General features: G+C 41.4%; 1 protein-coding gene across 1 annotated transcript; it reads right to left on the reverse strand.

Annotated features, from left to right (window-relative positions):
• Positions 1-4,346: 4,346 nt before the first annotated feature.
• KDELR2 (KDEL endoplasmic reticulum protein retention receptor 2) lies at positions 4,347-19,960 on the reverse strand. The gene is made up of 5 exons (XM_077828458.1): positions 19,754-19,960; positions 9,066-9,166; positions 7,505-7,663; positions 5,355-5,607; positions 4,347-4,520 (listed from the first exon to the last, which is right to left on the reverse strand). Exons 1-5 carry the CDS (start codon positions 19,842-19,844, stop codon positions 4,486-4,488), a joined length of 639 nt encoding a protein of 212 aa, XP_077684584.1. The 5' UTR covers positions 19,845-19,960; the 3' UTR covers positions 4,347-4,485.
• Between the last annotated feature and the right edge of the window lie 160 nt (positions 19,961-20,120).

Raw genomic sequence — 20,120 nt, forward strand, 5'->3', positions numbered from 1 at the left:
CTCAAAGCTCCCACGCCTTCCTAGCGCCGAGGCGCATGCGCAGAGCTCTCCCGTGCTGACGGGCGGTCCCCCGCCGGTGGAGGCAGCAGGCTGGGCACCGGGCACTTGGCTGTTCCCCACGATGCTGCCACCCTGGCAGATGTACCAGCTGGCCGTGTTCTGCCCCGTATGGCACTGTGACAACCACATATCACATCACCTCACAGCACCATGCCATCACCCTACGCGCCACTACAGCGTGGGGTCCTGTGTGTCCCTCCCACACTGGCGTGAGCAGGTGATATTGCCCCGTGTAAACGGTCACCCTCGTCCGTGTGCAGAGCGGGCTCAGTTTAAACCCTTTACTGGCCATCTAGTCATCGACTCATAGAAACGTAGGGCTGGGTGTCAGGCCTATGTCTACAATGCACTGACTCAGGTGTGAGCCTAAGCCCCCTTGAGTCCACACACAAATCAGGCTGACTTGGGTTGGCCAGTACCCAGGACCTAGCCAGGTGGGACCCGGTAACTTCTCACTGCCACCTGACAAGATACAAAGGGGTTCGAAGAATCTCCTGATTCTGGTGTGTATGTTCTGGTTCACCAGAAAAAGTTGTGTGAGCTCTCACCTGAAAGCCAGTGACACTAGTCATCAATATAATTGTGAAAATGTATGTATGTGTACTATGGAAGGAGTTATTAATCTGTACTAGAGGATTATGGTTTTAAGCATGTAAATTAAAAGGTCAGCAAAAGGTGACATGCCATAGGCTGGTTCCTTGAGCTAGGAGGTAAGAAAGGTGTATTTCTGTCAGGCTGTAAATTAAGCATTGTAAGCTAACACAATGGATGCCTATTTACATATAAAGTCAAATGGTAATGAATTGATGTGAACTCAACAGGAAAGGAACACAGAAACTGAAGGGGGGGGGGGAAGCCATGGATGTTATCCTGTCTCTGAGTAAAGACAACGAACTTTGGGGCTATTTCTAACAGGCAAGCCGACATCCTGGCATCCTCCACCTCCATTCATGAAAGCAGGGTCTCAGCCAAGCTTGGCTGAAAATGCTGAAGAGGACTTTGAATGACAAATAGCTTTAGACAGGTGGTTAACCTGTTTGTTAGATTTAGTCTTTGGAAAGCATGTTACAATTTTGTTTTCTGTGTAACCATTTGTTTCCAATATCCTTACCCATTATCTCCCCTATCTCTCATCTTTGATACATTTATTCTTGTTTTCACTAGGAATATATCTCAGTGCTGTGGTATTAAGCAAAGTGCTGGTAATGAGTTGAATCTTACAAGCAAGGGGTATCTTGTTCCTTTGGAACGAGTGGGCCTGGTAATTCTGTGAGTATCCCATGGATAATGGGCTGGACTCTGCAGGGAATGCTCCAAGTATCTGGGGATGGTGTGTGCCTGTCAGTACCTGTACAGAGAGACTGAGGTCTGCGGAGGCTTGGAAAGCAGTGCTGATGCTGCTCCAGGCTGTTGGTTTCAGGGACTCAATCCAAAGCATGCAGAGCCAAGACTCTGTCACACTAGGGGCAAGTAGTGGCAAGGTACCTCACAATCTTGGTTCTTGGGTACCCTTGGAAAGTGACATAGCTGTGTCAGACTGAGTTCCACTGTGACTTGGGTCCAAGCCCTGTCATTTTCCAGTCCGGATGCAACTCAAGCCATAGACCTGAGTCAGAACATCTGCGTAGTGTAGTCTGGACATGTTAGCATGGCTCTGCTGGTCCAGGAATTGCAAACCCAGGTTTACAATGCAGCATGGGCTCAGAGACACCGAGTCCACAAGCCTGAGTCCTACAGACTCAGGTTTACAGTACAATGTAGACATACATTAGGATGACACATGATAAGTTTGTTTTTTAATAAGATACAAAATTACACACACACACAAATGATGTTAAAAGAACATTAAGACTGCACATAAAATTCAAGGACTCAAAAGTTAGGAAATGCCAGAATTAAGGGTGCCTGTGCAACCTTAATTAAGCCCCCTTGTGGATATGCATTTATGATAGTATGATTATGTAATTATGATTATTTTTCCACAAGATCCCTGCCTCATTCAGTTCACAGAATGGAGCTACTCTGGGGATGAATTAGGGTCATATAGTGAAGAAACCTGTCTGTAGGACCCCTACTTCATTTGTTGCAAAGTTGGAAGTGTGTAATTAATGAGGCAGGGGTTGCAAGAGAAAGGAGACCTTAATAATGTCCTTTTAATGTAATTTTTGTGTGTTCAATAACATTCCATGTTCACCTCACCCAAAGCTAGATATGTATTGAAAAAACAGAATTCCTGTACAGACCTCAGCAGAGAGTCTTTCTGCTTACAGAAGTGGCCACCTCAGAAAGGGAGATACCCACATGTAAAATTTATGTTCGGTTTATGGGCTACAACTAGGATCAAAACCATGAGGAACAAACAAACCTTTCCCCAAAGGCATGGGTCAGAGACAGCAGGTTTGCAAAAGGTATGGAAGACAGGTGAGATGGAAACATTAGGGAACAAATGGGGAATTGGGGACGATATTAAAGGTGGAGAGAAACATACAAAATACGGGCAGAAATAATAAAAAAAAAGGATATGGGAAAAGCAAGTCACAAAATTGTTGGATGGGTGTGAATACAGAAGTGCCTCCAGTAGTTGGACTGGTAGCTGAAAAACAATCTCATTTACATTTGAAGTTAGGTGGAATATGGGTGAGGGAAATAAAGGGACCCATAACAGACAAATACAATTTAACCAAATGCAAGGTCAATAGTAATTAATAATATGAAATCTATCCAGGTACTTATTTGGCACTCATTACTGTAGTATCTGAACACCTCACAATCATTACTGGATTTTATCCTAATACCGCCCTTGTGAGGGAGAAAGTATTATCACCATTTTACAGATGCAGAGCTAAGGCACAGAGTACATTAAGTCACTTATCCAAGTTCATACACAAAATATGAGGCAAGAACTGAACCTAGCTCTCCTGAGTCCCAATACAGTATTCAAACAGTAGACAATCCACACCCCCTGTGTTTGATCCACTCATCTTCTCTGTCACATTTCTAAATCCAATCTAGTGCAGCAACAGATTTATTTCCACTTTTAATATGAATGTTTTACAAAATAATCTTAACAGATGTTTCTGTATTTAAAGAGAATATATCTATTTCCCCACAAACACCAGTACAGCAACAATGAAATTAATTTAAACAACCGTCTGTTATTACAACTGTTCATCCAGACACAGGATGATATAAAGCCGTAATTTAAGAACAAAGATACAATTTACACCATTTCATAAAATGTTTATTGAGGATGGTAACACAGGATAAATCATGCAACAGCTCAGTAAAAAAGGGAATCATGTAAAGAATATAAAGAATGGTAATTGGTGCTGCTGATTTTCAAACAAGTTTATAAAAATCATACTAATTGTCCAAAAGTGACACATCAAAAACCACTTGAAGCTGAACATGGCCATTACTTGTAAAGTATTCATTAAAAAACTGAAGACATTTAAAATGGTCACCTACAGATTACTGCAATTGACAACTACCATGGGTTATTCATCCTTATAGCTGCAACAATATTACTACTAATGAAAGTAGGGCTCTACATCCAAAACAGTTTAACCACCTTTTCCTGAATAAAGAACACAACAGAAATGTTTATCACTAAACCACACAGCCAAGCACCTTACCCTCTCTAACCTGCATTGCCACCAAATACTTTATCACTAGGATTGCCTTCCAAGATAACAGATCAAAGACGCAGAGGGCACGCACCCTGGTGGCCACAAGAATGGACTCCCTAACATCCTTTAACAGCCTGTTCTTAAAAGGGAAGGAACCAAAAAGAGAGAAAACTAACAAAACATGACTGTCAGCCTTAATGGCATTCGACATGTTTTCATAGGAAACTCCCTATCAGCACATGGCATAGCATACTGGTCACAAGAAATTCACATCAAATATCAGTGGGTTCAGATTTAAGTTGACAGATATAATTCACCTTTTGGAAAAAAAATAAATATAGTGGAATGAAAATTGAAATGAAGGGGAAGAATAATGATTACCATCCATCAGACAGCACACGTGTGTGTGCACTGAAATAAATCAGTAATTTGAAAGAATCCTTGAAAATTTAAAAAAAAAAAATCATTTGTACTTATTTCTGGTCAAAACCTCACAAAACCTCACTTTTGGAACTATTCAAATTGAAACTACACACTGAATTTATTAATACAGTATAAGTTTCTTTATGTAAAAAATCTTTATACATAGTAATAAAAAAGATAGAGGCAAGATGCATCAAACAGAAATCCGCTGGTTGTTTTTCCTCTGTTCTTACAGAGCCACTGATGACTATCTGTGCTAAAAAGAGAGTTGTATTTCTGACTATCTGTCTCAAGCATCTTCGCCTTTGCTTGTGGTAAGGATTGTTCTGTCCAAGCATCCAGAAGGACAGATGCTGGTGATGATTTTTGGCACTTACGCTGGCAAACTGAGCTTCTTTCCTTTTAGTACTAGGGAAAAAAGAGAAAAGTTACTAAACACATAGATGTATCCATGGACACATTGTTGAAGTATGTGAAGGAACACAATTTATCAGACAGAATCACTTCTTTGTAAGGAATGCTCTATAATCAGGTCCTCCTAACTCTCATCGCCCTGCCATTAAATTCCCGGGGAGAGTATATGGAAGGAATAGACTGTTCCAATCTTCCCCCTTGTGTACACATGGGAATTCTTAAATTCTAGCATCATGAATTTTGCCAGGCTATGGTATGCTAACATCAATGAACCATGATCAGTGGTGATCTAACAGAGTGGGCCTGACCAAAGTAATAAGATTCACAATTATGCAACTTTGGGGTGACACAATGGGGGGAAATACGAGGAGGGGCAGAACAGATTCTACAGGGCTGATGGTTTCTTGGATCAACATAGAATACACTCAAATCTTATTTGTTCAGGAGGTGTTCTCCATCTTGAAAGACACTCCTTGGGACTCGTACTACCAGTTTAAAAAGTGTGGAAGAGCTGTGCTGATTCTACAGGGTTCAGGAAGCAGGGATGACTTTTCTTTTTTTGGAACAAAGTGCAATGTGGATACACTGAATTACATTAGTTTGAGCTATGTCAGAGGGGCTAATCAGAACCATGGTCCCACCTATAGTGCAGACAGGCCATCAAAAGGCCCAGAACTACCAAAGAATGTACTGTAATAATTTACACATAATATTAACAAGTTCGTGACCTCAGTACGGAGAATCAGTAGAAAAAAGTCAATTTAACCATGCCTGACACTACAGGGTATTATAATACAACCTGATGTTGCCAGTTCCTGTACTACTTACCTTTTGTAACATACAAATAGAAGAAGTCGCAGTAAAGAATGGTCTGGACCACACCAGCAACAACAGCTATGAGGTCAAAGAATCCTTCAAAATAGTAGCGCCAAATCCAATTGATTAGGTACAAGGCACGGTACAGGCCCAAGAAGAAAAGATAGTGAGTGGTGATGGTCTCTGCTTCTCCAGTTTTACTAATCATAAAAAGCTGGGGGAGGATAGCAACTGATTCAAGATAGATGGAGAAGGTCCACAAGATCTGAAAGAAAAAAGGCAGGTACATTCAATACCACTAATTTTGCTCCATTCTTATGGGTAAGGAAAATGTTTGGTTTGACCTCAGCTTTTACCCTCTAACAATTTTATGAATACAGTAATTTGACGAGTCCTCCTTGTCACAAATCCAGACAAAACCTTCTCCAATCAGGCCAAGTAGGAAAACTGCATACACTTGTTCCCGAGATGAGTCACAGCCAAAGTGACTGTAGACAAGAGAATCTCTGAATCAACTACCTAATGAGCTTGCAGCAGTAATTTGCAGATGAAGTCAACATTTCCTAGTATGTGCCTTTCACTTAAAGATTTGCAGCACCCTGAAATCCATTTAAGAGACTTGATTCTGTGAGATGCTGAGGGCTTTCTACACCATGCAGCTTTTAGCGACAAGGCTGTGTCGACATAGCCTTGTCCCTAAAAGTCAGTGTGTGTAAACACTCCTTGTTTGAACTTTGTCAGCACTTTTGCTGATAGAATACTTCCAGCCCCACGAGCGGCGTTAGCTTTGTCGGCAGAAGAGCACTCCTGCGTTCACACTGCCACTTGTGTCGGCAAAACTTTTGTTTTGCGCATGTGTGTGGGGGGTAGGGGTGGGATGCTTTTTTAAGTACCCGTGAAAGACAGAAGTTTTGTTGACAACTTTGCAGTGTACACATACCCTGAGGGTCTCCAAATTGTTGAGGCCATTTTTCATCTCTGTGGATCAGCTTTTAAACAAAGACTCTTAGGCTAGTAAATTGAGAGTAAAGTTCCTCCTATTTTCTTTCATCACCACCACCACACAATTAGGGCCTAATCCTGCACAAACTGAAGACAGTGGCAAAACTTCCACAGACTTCACTTGTTGCAGGGCAAGGCCCTAATTGTGAAAGAAGTTAAAAAAAAAAAGGGAGAGAAAAAAAATGTCAGTTGACTAGAAGATAATTCTTATCCATTTACCTTATAAACTGAGGAAAGCAATTATCAATCTACAATTGTTGTGTGCTCACCAGATAAAAAGCAGACAAAAAGGTAAAATTCCATTTTATGCCTAAATGGAAAGAGCATCCAGCCTAAAGTTTTGCAACATCAATGTAAATCAAAATAATAGAGTATTTTAACACTGGCTGAAAGCTCACTAGTCAACAGAAAAAAAGAAAGATTTAAAAACAAAATGTTGCAATGAAGGACATCAAGACAATATTAAGACACTTTCCTTAATGAAATCTGCCAACTCTATGGTCTAGAAAAATTCAACTTCACTCCAATTAAAATATACACAGGAAGGTATATTTTATACTATAATGGGCACAGAAAATAAATGCTTCAGAAATGATAAACAAATTTACTGTATTTCTAGTGTGGCTACAATTCCTGCAAATACTCTAGAAAGTTTGCAATACAGTATAATGATGCAAAATTTCAGAATTTTTGTAATTCTTTTTGGTTTCACCAGATGGCACCAAATTCTCACCTGCTGCCAGTCTGGTAAGCTTGAAAAATGCCCCAAAACATAAGACAAATGATACTGCTGGATTAATATCACAGCCATGAGCATGAGGGGAACAATATATGCTTCTGTTTTATAAAATAATGAAGTGACCATCAATTTGAGCACTACATTCAGTCTTTAAAGCGCCATAACCTGTATTCTTTATACACACCACATTCTGACTGAAGTTCAGAAAGTTTAAAGGTGTGCAAGACCACCATATCTGTCATAGGATGTATTTTACGAATGGGCTTTTTAGAAGTGTCTCTTATGTCCAATACACCCTCAAAATATTTTTTCTTATTGAAACATTTCTAACTGTTGAAAGCATATTTTAAATAAAATTACATCATCTTTACATTATTACAGAAAACCAACAAACAAAATACCAGAAATAACCTCAACCAACCTCTAGAGGGGAGAAGTCATGATTGACAAGAAACGAGAGTCCACCAACAGGAACCACCAGAAACTCCACTCGGAATGTATCATGGTTTCCATCGTAGGTAGCCTTAAATTTCATGTAGATCAGGTATACAGTGGCATATGAGCAAGCAACGTAGATAAGCTAATAAGAAAAAAAAAACAGAACATAAATATGATTGTGCAGTCCCTAACAAAGAAAAATACATTACTGTTTATAAAAAACCCAAGCTTACTGTTTATCTATATGACACTGCAAAAGAATACAAGGAGTGAATGGTGTTTTGCTCCTCTTGGTAGAGTACTAATTCAAAAGCCAATAACTTTTGGTTCTACATTTTTAACCTAAATAATTATACAAGTTATAACCTGCTGACTTCTGTCAGACAGGATGTAAGGCAGTTTCCACTATAACCCTCTATTTTCATATTTCACCTTTAGTTCTACATTTTTCCATACCTTACTTCTGGCTAATGGGGACTAAAGGAAGTTTCAGCAAAACTCTTTCAGATGTTTGGGTGGAGAGGATTGGAAGGAAAAATACATTTTCCCTCTTGTAGAAAAATTGTGAAGGGGATACTAAAAACTGCCAAACATTTAAACTTAAAATTGCACATATGCATAATCCATTACTACTATGTGCTTTGGGACTTCTGAAAAATATGAAGTTATGAATGGTTGAAAATTACAGTGCAGCATGCACATGGATATTAGAAAGCGATCTGAAACACAGGTCTGATCCTCATGTATGCTCTGTCATGTAGCTATAGCATCATGCTTACTCAACAGGACCGATCTAACACTTTAAAAGACACATAGCCTGGAGAAAGAGCACATGGCTAGAGGCCCTGAACTGTTGATTTCTATTTCTTTTTCCTTTTTTATCACAGACTAGCCATAATACCATACATAGTATGCTTTGTTCCACTGCTTTGTCACACTCTATGCAGAAAATAACATGTAAAAAAAGGCAAAATTTACATGATAAATATATTCAAATATGCCCAGAGTAACAAAACATGACTCCATCAATGTCCAAAGTCCACACATCAAAGTGAACATGAAATTTGAAGAAATATAAGCTACTGGTGGTTAAAGTGTTGGACTGGGACTTGAGATTCCGGGAGTGTGTTCCTGACTCTGCTGTTAACTTCTTGAGCAACCTTGGGTAAGTCAATTTACATGTTTGTAAAAACAATATATGGTTTATCTTACAATGTTGTGTTAACTGATGTTCATAAAGCTCCAAATACCATGATGAAAAGTCCAGTTTATTACATAGCTTTTAACAAATTACTCCTTTTCTATAGTTGCAGCTTCGTCTGATCTAGATGTTGTATTTCCTCATATTAACAGCTTATAGAAGGTTTCTTTGGTGGGAAAGAGTATTTGTACGGAGTGCAAGTTTCCATATACTTTGTCTGAAGCTCCTTTGTCCTTTAAGTTACCAATGCAGTAGACCATCACCTACCACAAGAGGTTTATGTTAAGGGAATTGTCTGGGCAAAACAATGACTAGCCTTTCTCACTTATGCAGTATACTGTACCTTCATAGATGTGTTATACAATGAAATGAATGAAGTGAAGAGATCCAGATAACGGGTAGTGAAGACCAGAGCAAAGAGAAGCTGGCTTTTCCCAGAAATACCTAAAGCAATAAATGAAATAATTATTATATATATCAAAGGACAATGTTTGCTGATAAAGGTGTAGAAGTAAATGGTGAAAGTGCAGGAGTGGATTTCCCTGCACAACTGGATTTCTCTACACAATGAGGACAGAGACTGACTTCTCAGAACTAAGAGAAGCACCAACAGTGTCAGGAGCTTGTGCATGTTAGTGATATCAAACTAACGTGCACTGGCATCACTAAACTATGCAGTGGAAAAGGTGCCAGCATGATACAAGATTTAGTTAAAGTTATTAGAAGCCATACAGTTTGCAGATCATACTTTTGGAGGTTATGCCATCTGTTCAGTATCACCACTAGTAGCTTATATAAAGCAGAGCTCAGTTATATTAGTAAGAATTAGCTTTGTATTGTAACCAGTGTTGTCATGTGCCCCTATACATTAGCTACATACTGGATAGCTCCAAAGATGCAAGGATAGAGCATGTAAACAAGAGATACTGCATATTTCAGGGATCAGAGGAGCACACAAACACTAGTTGCTTAGTGACTTGAAAGGAATTAAAGCTATTTTAACAGTGAATATGGCAATCTAATCTTACAGTTGAATTGCTCCACATGATTAGGCAAATAAATTTTATATAGAATAGTCAGAAAGTGTGCTTAACAGTACATACAGTAACATTTATGAAAGGACTTAAGTGACCTAATTGCCTAAATCTTATTTTAAAAATGGGATTTAGGCTTGTAAAGCCAATCCTGCAAAGACCTTGCATGTGCTTCACTTCAGGCACTGTGAGTAGTTCCACTGAAGACAGTAAGTCTCAGGTACTTTTGAAAATACTCAGATACTTTAGTGTCCTTGCCTGATATTACCATTCTGATCTGATACTCTGATGTGAGCAGTGACACTACGTGCTCTACATTTCTCTGACCATATGACTATCCTCATTTCTGATTGTTTTGGGTGAAAGTAGTTTACCCAATATTTTAGCTAAACAGATTAATCTGTTAAAGGCTCAGAGACAGAGGGTAAGAAATATCTAGCATTTATAGGTCTGTCCTGTTTTATGACTTGCTATACAAGTTAAAACTTGGCACTGCAAATATTTACTCCTCTTTATTAAGGTCCATGAAATTAATTTCCTAGTAATGGCTTTTAGGATCAGGCCCTTAAAAAATACAGAGAAAGTTCAACCATGATGCTCTCCATGCAGGGAGGAAATGCTTTGAGTAAAGTTTCCCGCAAATAAAACAATGCTTTGCACCTAAATGAACTGTATTTATACATATAGTCTAGATTACTTGAGTAGCTTAATTGTAATATTTTGTTAATTAGGTATTTTATTACAACTTTCATATGTAATAAACATTTATTTGGGAAGCTTAATACATTCTCTCTAGTATCAACCAACTGCCAATAACCTAAATCTTAACATAATAAAGTAAAAGCTATAAAAGCTTAAAATCTTCAGTTATGCAAATAAACACTATACAGTTTTTGTTTATATCTTTTCTGTGCTGGAATTTTGCAATCTTAGTTTCCAAAAAATGAAATTTATAGTTTAAGCCCCCACTCACCATTAGCCACAGCTGAATGGGGTTCTCAAGCCCTGAAAATGGGCATTTAGAATATTTTGAATATAAAAGTAAATCCATTTATTTGGCCCCTGAAGTCCAGACCAGCCAAGGATACCTGGCATCGGACCAGGTACAGAACCTACTGTAGACTTGAATCAGCCTACTGTGAAAAGTCAAGATTTGCAACAAACAAACCCAAAATAACCACCTCCAAACTGTTGTAGGGTTTTGTTTTGTTTTTTAAAAATCTTTCTAAAATGGCATTTTTTGGAGAAAATTTGGACTTGTCTTTCCCATATAAGTTGGCTATAGCCTCTAGTAAGGTTCAGTGATGAGTGTGAAGTCATCAGCACAGTGTAGCAGCTGGTCCCATGGAAGGTATTGATTCCAGGACCTACCAGATGAAAAAAGGTCCATTTTATATTAAAAATGTGCATAATGCCCCACTTACCCTGCTCATTTAGGGTATATACATCATGTAGTTTGATAGCCCGTGCAATTACAGGTTATCTTTAACACTTGGCAAGGGATATTGCAGAAGACCAAATCAATTTCATAAATTAATTTGCAGAACAAACAATCTAATTTGAAATGGTTTACAGAAAACAATCTGTACATGACAGTTTTACTTCTGGGAAATTCTGTGCCAAAAAATTAAAAATTCTGCAAAATTATTTGTCAAAATAACACAATATAATCACGCCAGTTTCAATTATTTTGGCAATTTATTTCAAAATACCTGTCAGCAAGTAGGTCTGTAACAATATAGACAGAAAAAAAATACAGGAAATGTGGGGTTCTTTTGTTTTGACAAACAGATTTCTTACTAGGCATATTAATACAGAACTCTAAGTAATACATTTAAACTACAATCCAGAAATGTATTTCCCACATCCCTCAGAAGCAGTGCAAAGGCTTGGAGGAGTGAGGGGTAGTGGAGGAATTGAGGGAGACGGAAGGAGCCTGGGAGGGAAGCTGGAAGGTTGCTGGATGTGGGTGGGAGAAGTATGGCACATTTTTGAGTGTGTGTGGGGGGGTGACTGTTAGGGAGAATCCCCTAAGCAGACTCGGACTGACCTCTAGCCCCTCCCATTCAGTCATGCACATCTGCCCCGTCCCCATGTGTCCCTGCGCCCCACGCTCTTCTGTCCCTGCAGCCCTCTACCCCCTGCACCCTGGGAGCTTCCCTTCTCTGTCCCCATGTGGCTCTGCAGCCCTCCTCCCATTTAGCTCAAAACAGTCACCTCACTAGCTCCTTAGCCTGCGCCCATCTATTCCACACCACTAACCCTTCTGAACCCCAGACTGTGACCTCCCAGAAACCCCACGTGCCACACTGTCTGTCCCCGCCTCCTCACCTGTCCCCACAGTGAGGACTGCAGCCTCTTTCCCCTCCCTCTCTGCTGGCTGCCCTCTCTTCTGGTGCCACAGCAGCCCCTTGTGGGCACAAGTGTAACTGCAGTGCCTCTCCAGCAGAATCTATATTCTGCAGAGGAAAAAAAAAAAAAAAAAAATCTACAGAGGACATGAATTCTGTGCCTGCACAGTGGCATAGAATTCCTCCAGGAGTATAGTTCATGGAAGCACATTATTTAGCATGTTATATTGACTTTCATGTCATAAAAAGGAAATTTATAATGATATTAAATAAGGTCAGCAGCAACTTCCTGTATGGAATTTAACACAAAGATTCCTAGTAATTATTTCTGAGTTGCTGTTTGGTGTGGTAAATATTTTTCTGAAGCCTTAATTCAAAAGCTGAAATAACCAGTTTGGCGATCCAAAATCTGGATTGTTTTTCTGCCAAAGCTCTAATGAGCAGCACTACCTGAATTAATTTGCTATCCCCTTGGACTCCTTCCTCTAACTTAATCTAACACATTACCAGAACAATTTAAGGCAGGGGTTCTCAAACACGGACAGTGTGATCCACTTCTCATATAAAGAGATTGTCTTGTGGTCTCCTCTTTCCTATCACAAACTACCTCTTCTTTGTGGCCTCAATCCCTCCAGTTTTCAGAGTAACAGCCGTGTTAGTCTGTATTCGCAAAAAGAAAAGGAGTCCTTGTGGCACCTTAGAGACTAACCAATTTATTTGAGCATGAGATTTCGTGAGCTACAGCTCACTTCATCGGATGCATACCGTGGAAACTGCAGCAGACATTATATACACACAGAGATCATGAAACAATACCTCCTCCCACCCCACTGTCCTGCAGGTAATAGCTTATCTAAAGTGATCATCAAGTTGGGCCATTTTCAGCACAAATCCAGGTTTTCTCACCCTCCACCCCCCCACACACAAACTCACTCTCCTGCTGGTAATAGCCCATCCAAAGTGACAACTCTCTTCACAATGTGCATGATAATCAAGGTGGGCCATTTCCTGCACAAATCCAGGTTCTCTCACCCCCTCACTCCCCTCCAAAAACCACACACACAAAATCACTATCCTGCTGGTAATAGCTCATCAAAAGTGACCACTCTCCCTACAATGTGCATGTTAATCAAGGTGGGCCATTTCCAGCACAAACCCAGGTTTTCTCACCCCCCCACCCCCATACACACACAAACTCACTCTCCTGCTGGTAATAGCTCATCCAAAGTGACCACTCTCCCTACAATGTGCATGGTAATCAAGGTGGGCCATGTCCAGCACAAATCCAGGCTCTCTCACCCCCCCCCCCGCTTTTTTCCCGGGGACACACACACACACACAAACACTCACTCTCCTGCTGGCAATAGCTCATCCAAACTGACCACTCTCCAAGGTTAAATCCAAGTTTAACCAGAACGTCTGGGGGGTGGGGGGGTGGAGGTAGGAAAAGTGTTCTCTTAGGAATCACTGGCTCAGAGTAGAGGTACATAAGCTGTCTCCCCCTCATTTCCAGCTGCTTTTTCAGGATTTCAAGCTCTTCTTGGAACACAGACCTTGGACACACACAGACGCAGTCAGAAAAGAGTAATCAACACTATGACTTGCCAGCTCTCCACGGACCATAAACTACAGTTTGGGAATCACTCATTTTGGGGCTTTTGTTTTTTAATTATTTCTAATTTTCTCCTTACTGGGGGGGCACACAGTTAAACCATCTGTCTGTTTGCTCACACCCTTCCTTAAAATCTGAGAAAATCATAGGGTGCATGCATGTTTGGTATTACGTTACAAACAGCTCTAATAAACAAGCTTTGTAAGTGATAGCATAAAGCCCTCAAGATGACAGTTGGGTATTCATCAGTGACTGTTGAAGTGTTATCTGGTACCATTATAATGGGTGATGTGCTTCTGGAATGGCCTTACAGACAAATTTGTGTAAACTGATATTTACAGAATTCTTAGAATATAACACATACTGATATGACAAACTCCCAAAGGGAAAAATCACAGAATCATTGAAATGTAGGGCTGGAAAGGACCTTGAGAAGTCATCATGTCCAACCCCCTGTGCTGAGGCAGGATTAAATAAAACTTAAACCATGCCTCACAGGTGTTTATCTATCCTATTCTTAAAAATCTCTAATGATGGAGATTCCACAACTTCCCCTGGAAGCCTTTTCTTGGTCTTAATTACCCTTATAGTTAGAAAGTTTTTCCTAATATCTAACCTACATCTCCTTTGCTACAGATTAAGCTCATTATTTCTTGTCCTACCTTCAGTGGACATGGAGAACAACTGATCACCATCTTCTTTATAACAGCCCTCAGTCTTTTTTTCTCAAGACTAAACATGCCTAGGTTTTTTTTTAACCTTTCCTTGTAGGTCACATTTTCCTGAACGATTTACCATTTTTGGTGCTCTCCTCTGGACTCTCTCCAATTTGTCCACATCTTTCCTAAAGTGTGGTGCCCAGAACTGGACACAGTACTCCGGCTGAAGCATCAACACTGCTGAGTAGAGCGGGAAAATCACCTCCCATTTCCTACATAGGACAGTCCTGTTAATACACCCGAGAATGATACTACACTTTTTTTGCAACTGTATCACATTATTGATTCATATTAAGTTTATGATCTATTATGACCTCCAGATCCTTGTCAACAGTACTACCATGTAGCTAGTTGTTCCCCATTTTGTAGTTATCTATTGATTTTTCCTTTCTAGGTGAAGTACTTTGCGCTTGTCTTTACTCAATTTCATCTTTTTGAATTCAGACCAATTCAACAATTTGTCAGGGTCATTTTGAATTCTAATCCTGTCCTTCAAAAAGCTTGCAATCCCTCCCATTTTGGTGTCATCTGCAAATTTTATAAGTGCACCGACCACTCCAATATCCGAGTCATTAATGAAAATATTGATTAGCACCAGACCCAAGACTGATTCCTGCAGGACCCCACTAGATACACGCTCCTAATTTGACAGCAAGCCACTTAAAACTACTTTTTCAGTAGTCTTTCTACCAGTTGTGCACCCTCCTTATAGGAATTTCATCTAGACAGCATTTCCCTGGTTTGCTTATAAGCATGTCATGTGGGACTGTGTCAAAAGCCTTACTAAAAATCGAGATATAGCACATCTACTGCTTCCCACATCCACTAGGCCAGTAACCCTGCCAAAGAAGGAAATTTTGCCATGGTTTGACATGACTTGACAAATCCATGCTGGCTATGCCTTATATCCTATTAATCTCTAGGTACTTAAAAACGGATTGTTTAATAATTTGTTCCAGTATCTTTCCAAGTATCAAAGTCAGGCTGATTGGTCTATAATTCCCTGTGTGCTCTGTTTTCCCTTTTTAAAGATAGATACTATCTTTGCCTTTCTCCAGGCCTCTGGGACCTTACCAGTCCTCTAAGAGTTCTTAAAGATAACTGATAATTTCAAGATTGCTTCAGTTCATTCCTTAAGTGCCCTAGGATGAATTTCATCGGGCTCTGCAGAGTTGAATATTTTTAACATATTTAAACATTCTTGACCTTGGTCTTTTCCTATTTTGGCTTACATTCCTTCCCCTTTCTTGTTTAATATTAACTGCATTGAGTATCTGGCCACCATTAACCTTTTTAGTGAAAACTGAAGCAAAATAGGCATTAAACACCTGAGTTTTCATGATGTCATCAGTTATTAGCTCTCCTTCCCCACTAAATGGAGGACCTACACTTTCCTTCATCTTTCTCTTGCTCATAATGTATTTAAAGAACTTATCACCTTTTATATCCCTTACTAGGTGTAACTCATTTTGTATCTTAGCTTTTCTCATTTTGTCTGTACATTCTTTTGTTTTTCTTTTGTATGCATCCTTGCAACTTGTCCATGTTTCAACTTTTTGTAGGATTCCTTTTTGATTTTCAGGTCATTAAAGAGCTCCTGATGGAGCCATATTGGCCTCTTCCTATCTTTCCTTCACATTGGGATAGTTTGCAATTGAGCCTTCAATACTGTCTCCTTGCAGAACTGCCAGCTCTCTTGAACTCCTTTTTCCTTCAGATATTCTCCCCACATGACCTTACTTACCAGTTCTCGGAGTTTGCTAAAGTCTCCTTTTTTGAAGTCCATTGTCCTTATTCTAGTGCTCTCATTCCTTCCTTCCTTCCCTTAGGATCATCAAATCTATCATTACATGATCACTTGCACCCAAATGAACCTCAGAAGGGATGAGCCTCTGAAGACCACGGTGAATTTATTCTTACTCACTGTTGTTAGGGCTCAGAGGCTAGAGCCCTGAGAGAAGAGAAAAGAAGGATCTGAACTCCTTCCCCTAGTCCACCTGATTTTTCTTTAAGAATATAAACCCTGGTAAATTTATCTCCATCTCACAAAGAGGAATGGATAAGAGCATAAAGCAGATTTTTCCTACTAAAAGAGCTAAGGAAAAGTAGGCAATTAATTTCCTTTTAGAAGGGCATTCTGGGAGTGGAAGGAGTCTTGGGCCCTATAAAACACAGGCTATTTCACTGCTTAGTGCTAGAAAAAGCAGCCCCCAGGAGAGATGTTACAACTCTATAACTTACTGGAGACAAAGGTAAAAGTTTATTTGTTTCCAAAAACCTACTAACTCTGGAAAAAGTGACTTTGGGGAATTGATAGCATTTTGATCATTAAGCACCTAGGGAGATGGGACTAAATTCTATTTTATATTATCTGTTTGCTGATATAATAAGTACCCCAGTATTCCAAAAAGATCACATAGGTAGTCTGGTGGAGCAGGGAATTGAACTGGGATCTTCTGGATATCAGGTCAGCACCTTAACCACTCAAGCAGTAGAAAATACAACCTTTCATCTTAGTCACTGGTTTCAATATAGCCCTTCTTCAGCATCTCATATGCCTGGGTTGGAAGTCTTTTTAAACTCCCAAATCATAAGCTTTTCTCTGCATTTGTTTCTTGACATTGGGCCCAGTACTCCAAAACTCTTATTTGTATGACTCACATCAAGAAGGATTTGTAGAATTGGGCTCTTTGACTGTAAACTCTACTGGTAAGGATTATATTTTAAGTAACATTAACCTGTAGGGCCCTTTATAAATAGTTCTGAATTGCTGTTCTATCTACATCCTAAGTTCACTGCTAGATATCCTAATAAAGATTGTTAGAAAACAAGTTACTTTTGTATTGTGACAAATACTGTACCTCAAAATTGGTAACTTTAAAAAAACAGTTTCCCCAAACTACCAAATGAATAGCGACTGTAGCTGACACAAAATATCAGTATTTCCATATTCTTCACCTTTCCACATCTAGCTTGCTTGTTTATAGACTGCTAAAGAAAAGCTCTATAACCTACCTGCACAGGGTATTAAACAGTTTTTAATTTGGTGAGCATGGCTTATAGATGCTTCACAACATACTACCTGTACCTTAAGTCATTTTATTTCCCCATCCTCAGTCCCTCTGGGGCTCTTAATTTACAATAACTCTCCAATTGTACTTTGTTAGCCCAACATTTTAGCCATTCCTGCTTCGCTATAAAATTAGTACCTAGGCAATGCTTTCTGCCAACAAGTGACAGCAAGGACTAGTTACAGGAATACCTGCTCTCACAGAGGGCCAAAAGAAGCTCCAGTTGAAGGCCAGGCTTCTTGGAGAATTGGTATTACATATAGCTGCTGACTGGGCAGATTATTTAATACACGTATATGAACCACCTAGATTGAATTACTGGAGCAGCAGTAGTTCTAGCTTTCTCGAACAATGTTCAACGGTAGAAAACTGCTTCCAAAGCTATTTCCAGATAGCTCTACTGTTCACTGAGTGAAATAGTAGAAGCCTCATCACTTCTCTATGGATACATATTCCATGGTGATAATTTAGTCTGACCTCCTGTACAACTGTCCCCAAAATGATTCCTAGAGCATATCTTTTTAGAAAAACATCCAATCTTGATTTAAAAACTTCAAGTGATGAACAATCCATCATGACCCTTAGCAATTTTTTTTTAAATCATCATCCATGGGATCCCTCCACACACTGGGGTTCCCCCTACTTAAACACACACCAGTCCAGGGAAGCCCCACTCTGTAGCAGCAGAGAGTTAAGACTTGACTAGACAAAGCACTAATACATGTACAATAGGAATCACGCCTTTCCCCAATGCAGTGATAGTGAATCGACACAGCTAAATTACAGACGCATGAGAACAGTGGTTCTGAAAAGCTGACACCATACAGCCAGAATTCAACATCATCCCTCTTCCTAGCAGCTCAATCCACCACACCTTCAGTTAGCTGCCACGTCAGACTAGGCCAGGAATCCCAATTGAGAGCCTATTCTCAAGCCCGGATTCAGTCATTCGCTTCCAATTTTCTATTGCAGTTGGCAATATAAGTGAGAGACCGCTCCAAACCCCCGAATCTAATAGGATGGCAACATAACGCCATTTGAAAAAGGAATAAAGAGTGCAGATTAGTGTGATTAGATCTAAAATACAAAGACTGCAAGAGAAAATTCAGGATTTGCAAACTGCAATGTCAGCTACTCCAAACATCAACACCAAAGCCTGCCCTTCGAAAATTAGATCTGTGTTGCAAGAAAGAAAGCATACACAGAGAAAAATTTACGCTGGACACTGCTAGATAATGAGCACAGCTCGCTTAAAATTAAGAAACTAATCTTATCTCTGCAAGTCTGATTTAGTTGTGCAAAGTGACACTTGCCTGCCTTCCAGGAGACTCATTCCTTCCTCCTCCAAACCAGCCCCCCATTCATTCGCTTTCCACTGGGCAGTTACATAAGGAATGAGCTGCACAACTGTAGGATGGAGGAAAGTACTGGTGCTTTCTGCAGCGCGTCAGGGGCTGAAGCATGAATAACTGCAACTGCTTAAAGCCACTAAATCTTTAACATGATCAGAGCTGTCACACGAGGCGGCAACGGAAGCGCATCGCCCTTATTTAGAGCTAGCCCAGTCCTAGGGTGTTTTTCGGGGGAGGAAAGGCAAGGACGAGTGTCTCCCTGATTCACATCAACCCAAGCCTCCCACATTTGGGAAGGGGAAGTCTGCATGTTGTCTACACGCGGGACAGCTCTTCAGAGAAAACTCCCCCTTCACCCTGCTGCTGGGGATTTTGTGAGTACCCCATGAAGACCTGTCAGGGCTCTCTCTCCAGCAGACAAATACGCCCCCCGCGAAGAAATCCCCCCTCCTCCCATTCCCAGCAAAGGCACCGCTCCTCACCTCAGTGCCCCAGGGGCGTGAGGGCCAATACCCCTTCGCTGCCCCATCCCCGGCAACTGAGGCAACTCCTGGGGGGAGCGGGGTGTTGCCCCACATCAGGAGGGGAGGGCAGAGGCCCCTGTGGAAAAGCGGGTTTCCCCACAGAAGGGGCTGAGAGGAGACCGCGAGATCGATCCACGCCCCCCCCACCCCCGGTCGGTCTAGTTCCCTCCGTCCCCCTCCCCGCAGCGGAGGATCAGGCCCCGCTCCCCCGCGCAGGGTCGGTCGGGTCCTCCCAGGGAACATCAGGCCCCGCTCCCTCTCGGGTCGGTCTGTTCCGCCCAGGGAGGATCAGTCCCCGCTCCCTGGGGTCGGCTCTGGTCAGTCCGGTCCGGTCCGCCCAGGACGTATCGGGCCCCGCGGGCACGCACCGGCGCAGGAGCGGGTCTTCCAGATCTTGAGCAGCAGGATGATGATAGCCGCCAGGTGGGACAGGTCCCCGGTGAGGCGGAAGATGTTCATGGCGGAGGCAGGGGAAGCCCGGAGCCGGGGACCGAAGATGGCGAGAGCTCAGCGGACACCGAACGACGTGGCCCAGAGACGTGGCCAGACAGCCAGCGCGCCCAGTGCACCCTGGGAAACCGGAGCGGGAGGCCCCACCCCACCCACCGCGAGGGACACACCCCCTCCCCGCCCCCGCCTCCGCCTCCGCCTCGGGGGCTGGGCGCGCTCGCACTCCCCTGGGTCCCCAGGCCCCTGCGCGGCGCGCGCGCCCCGTGAGCAGCAGGCCCCAGGCCC

The sequence above is a fragment of the Eretmochelys imbricata genome, chromosome 10, assembly GCF_965152235.1.
Source record: "Eretmochelys imbricata isolate rEreImb1 chromosome 10, rEreImb1.hap1, whole genome shotgun sequence".
In the NCBI taxonomy this organism is placed as follows: Eukaryota; Metazoa; Chordata; order Testudines; family Cheloniidae; genus Eretmochelys; species Eretmochelys imbricata.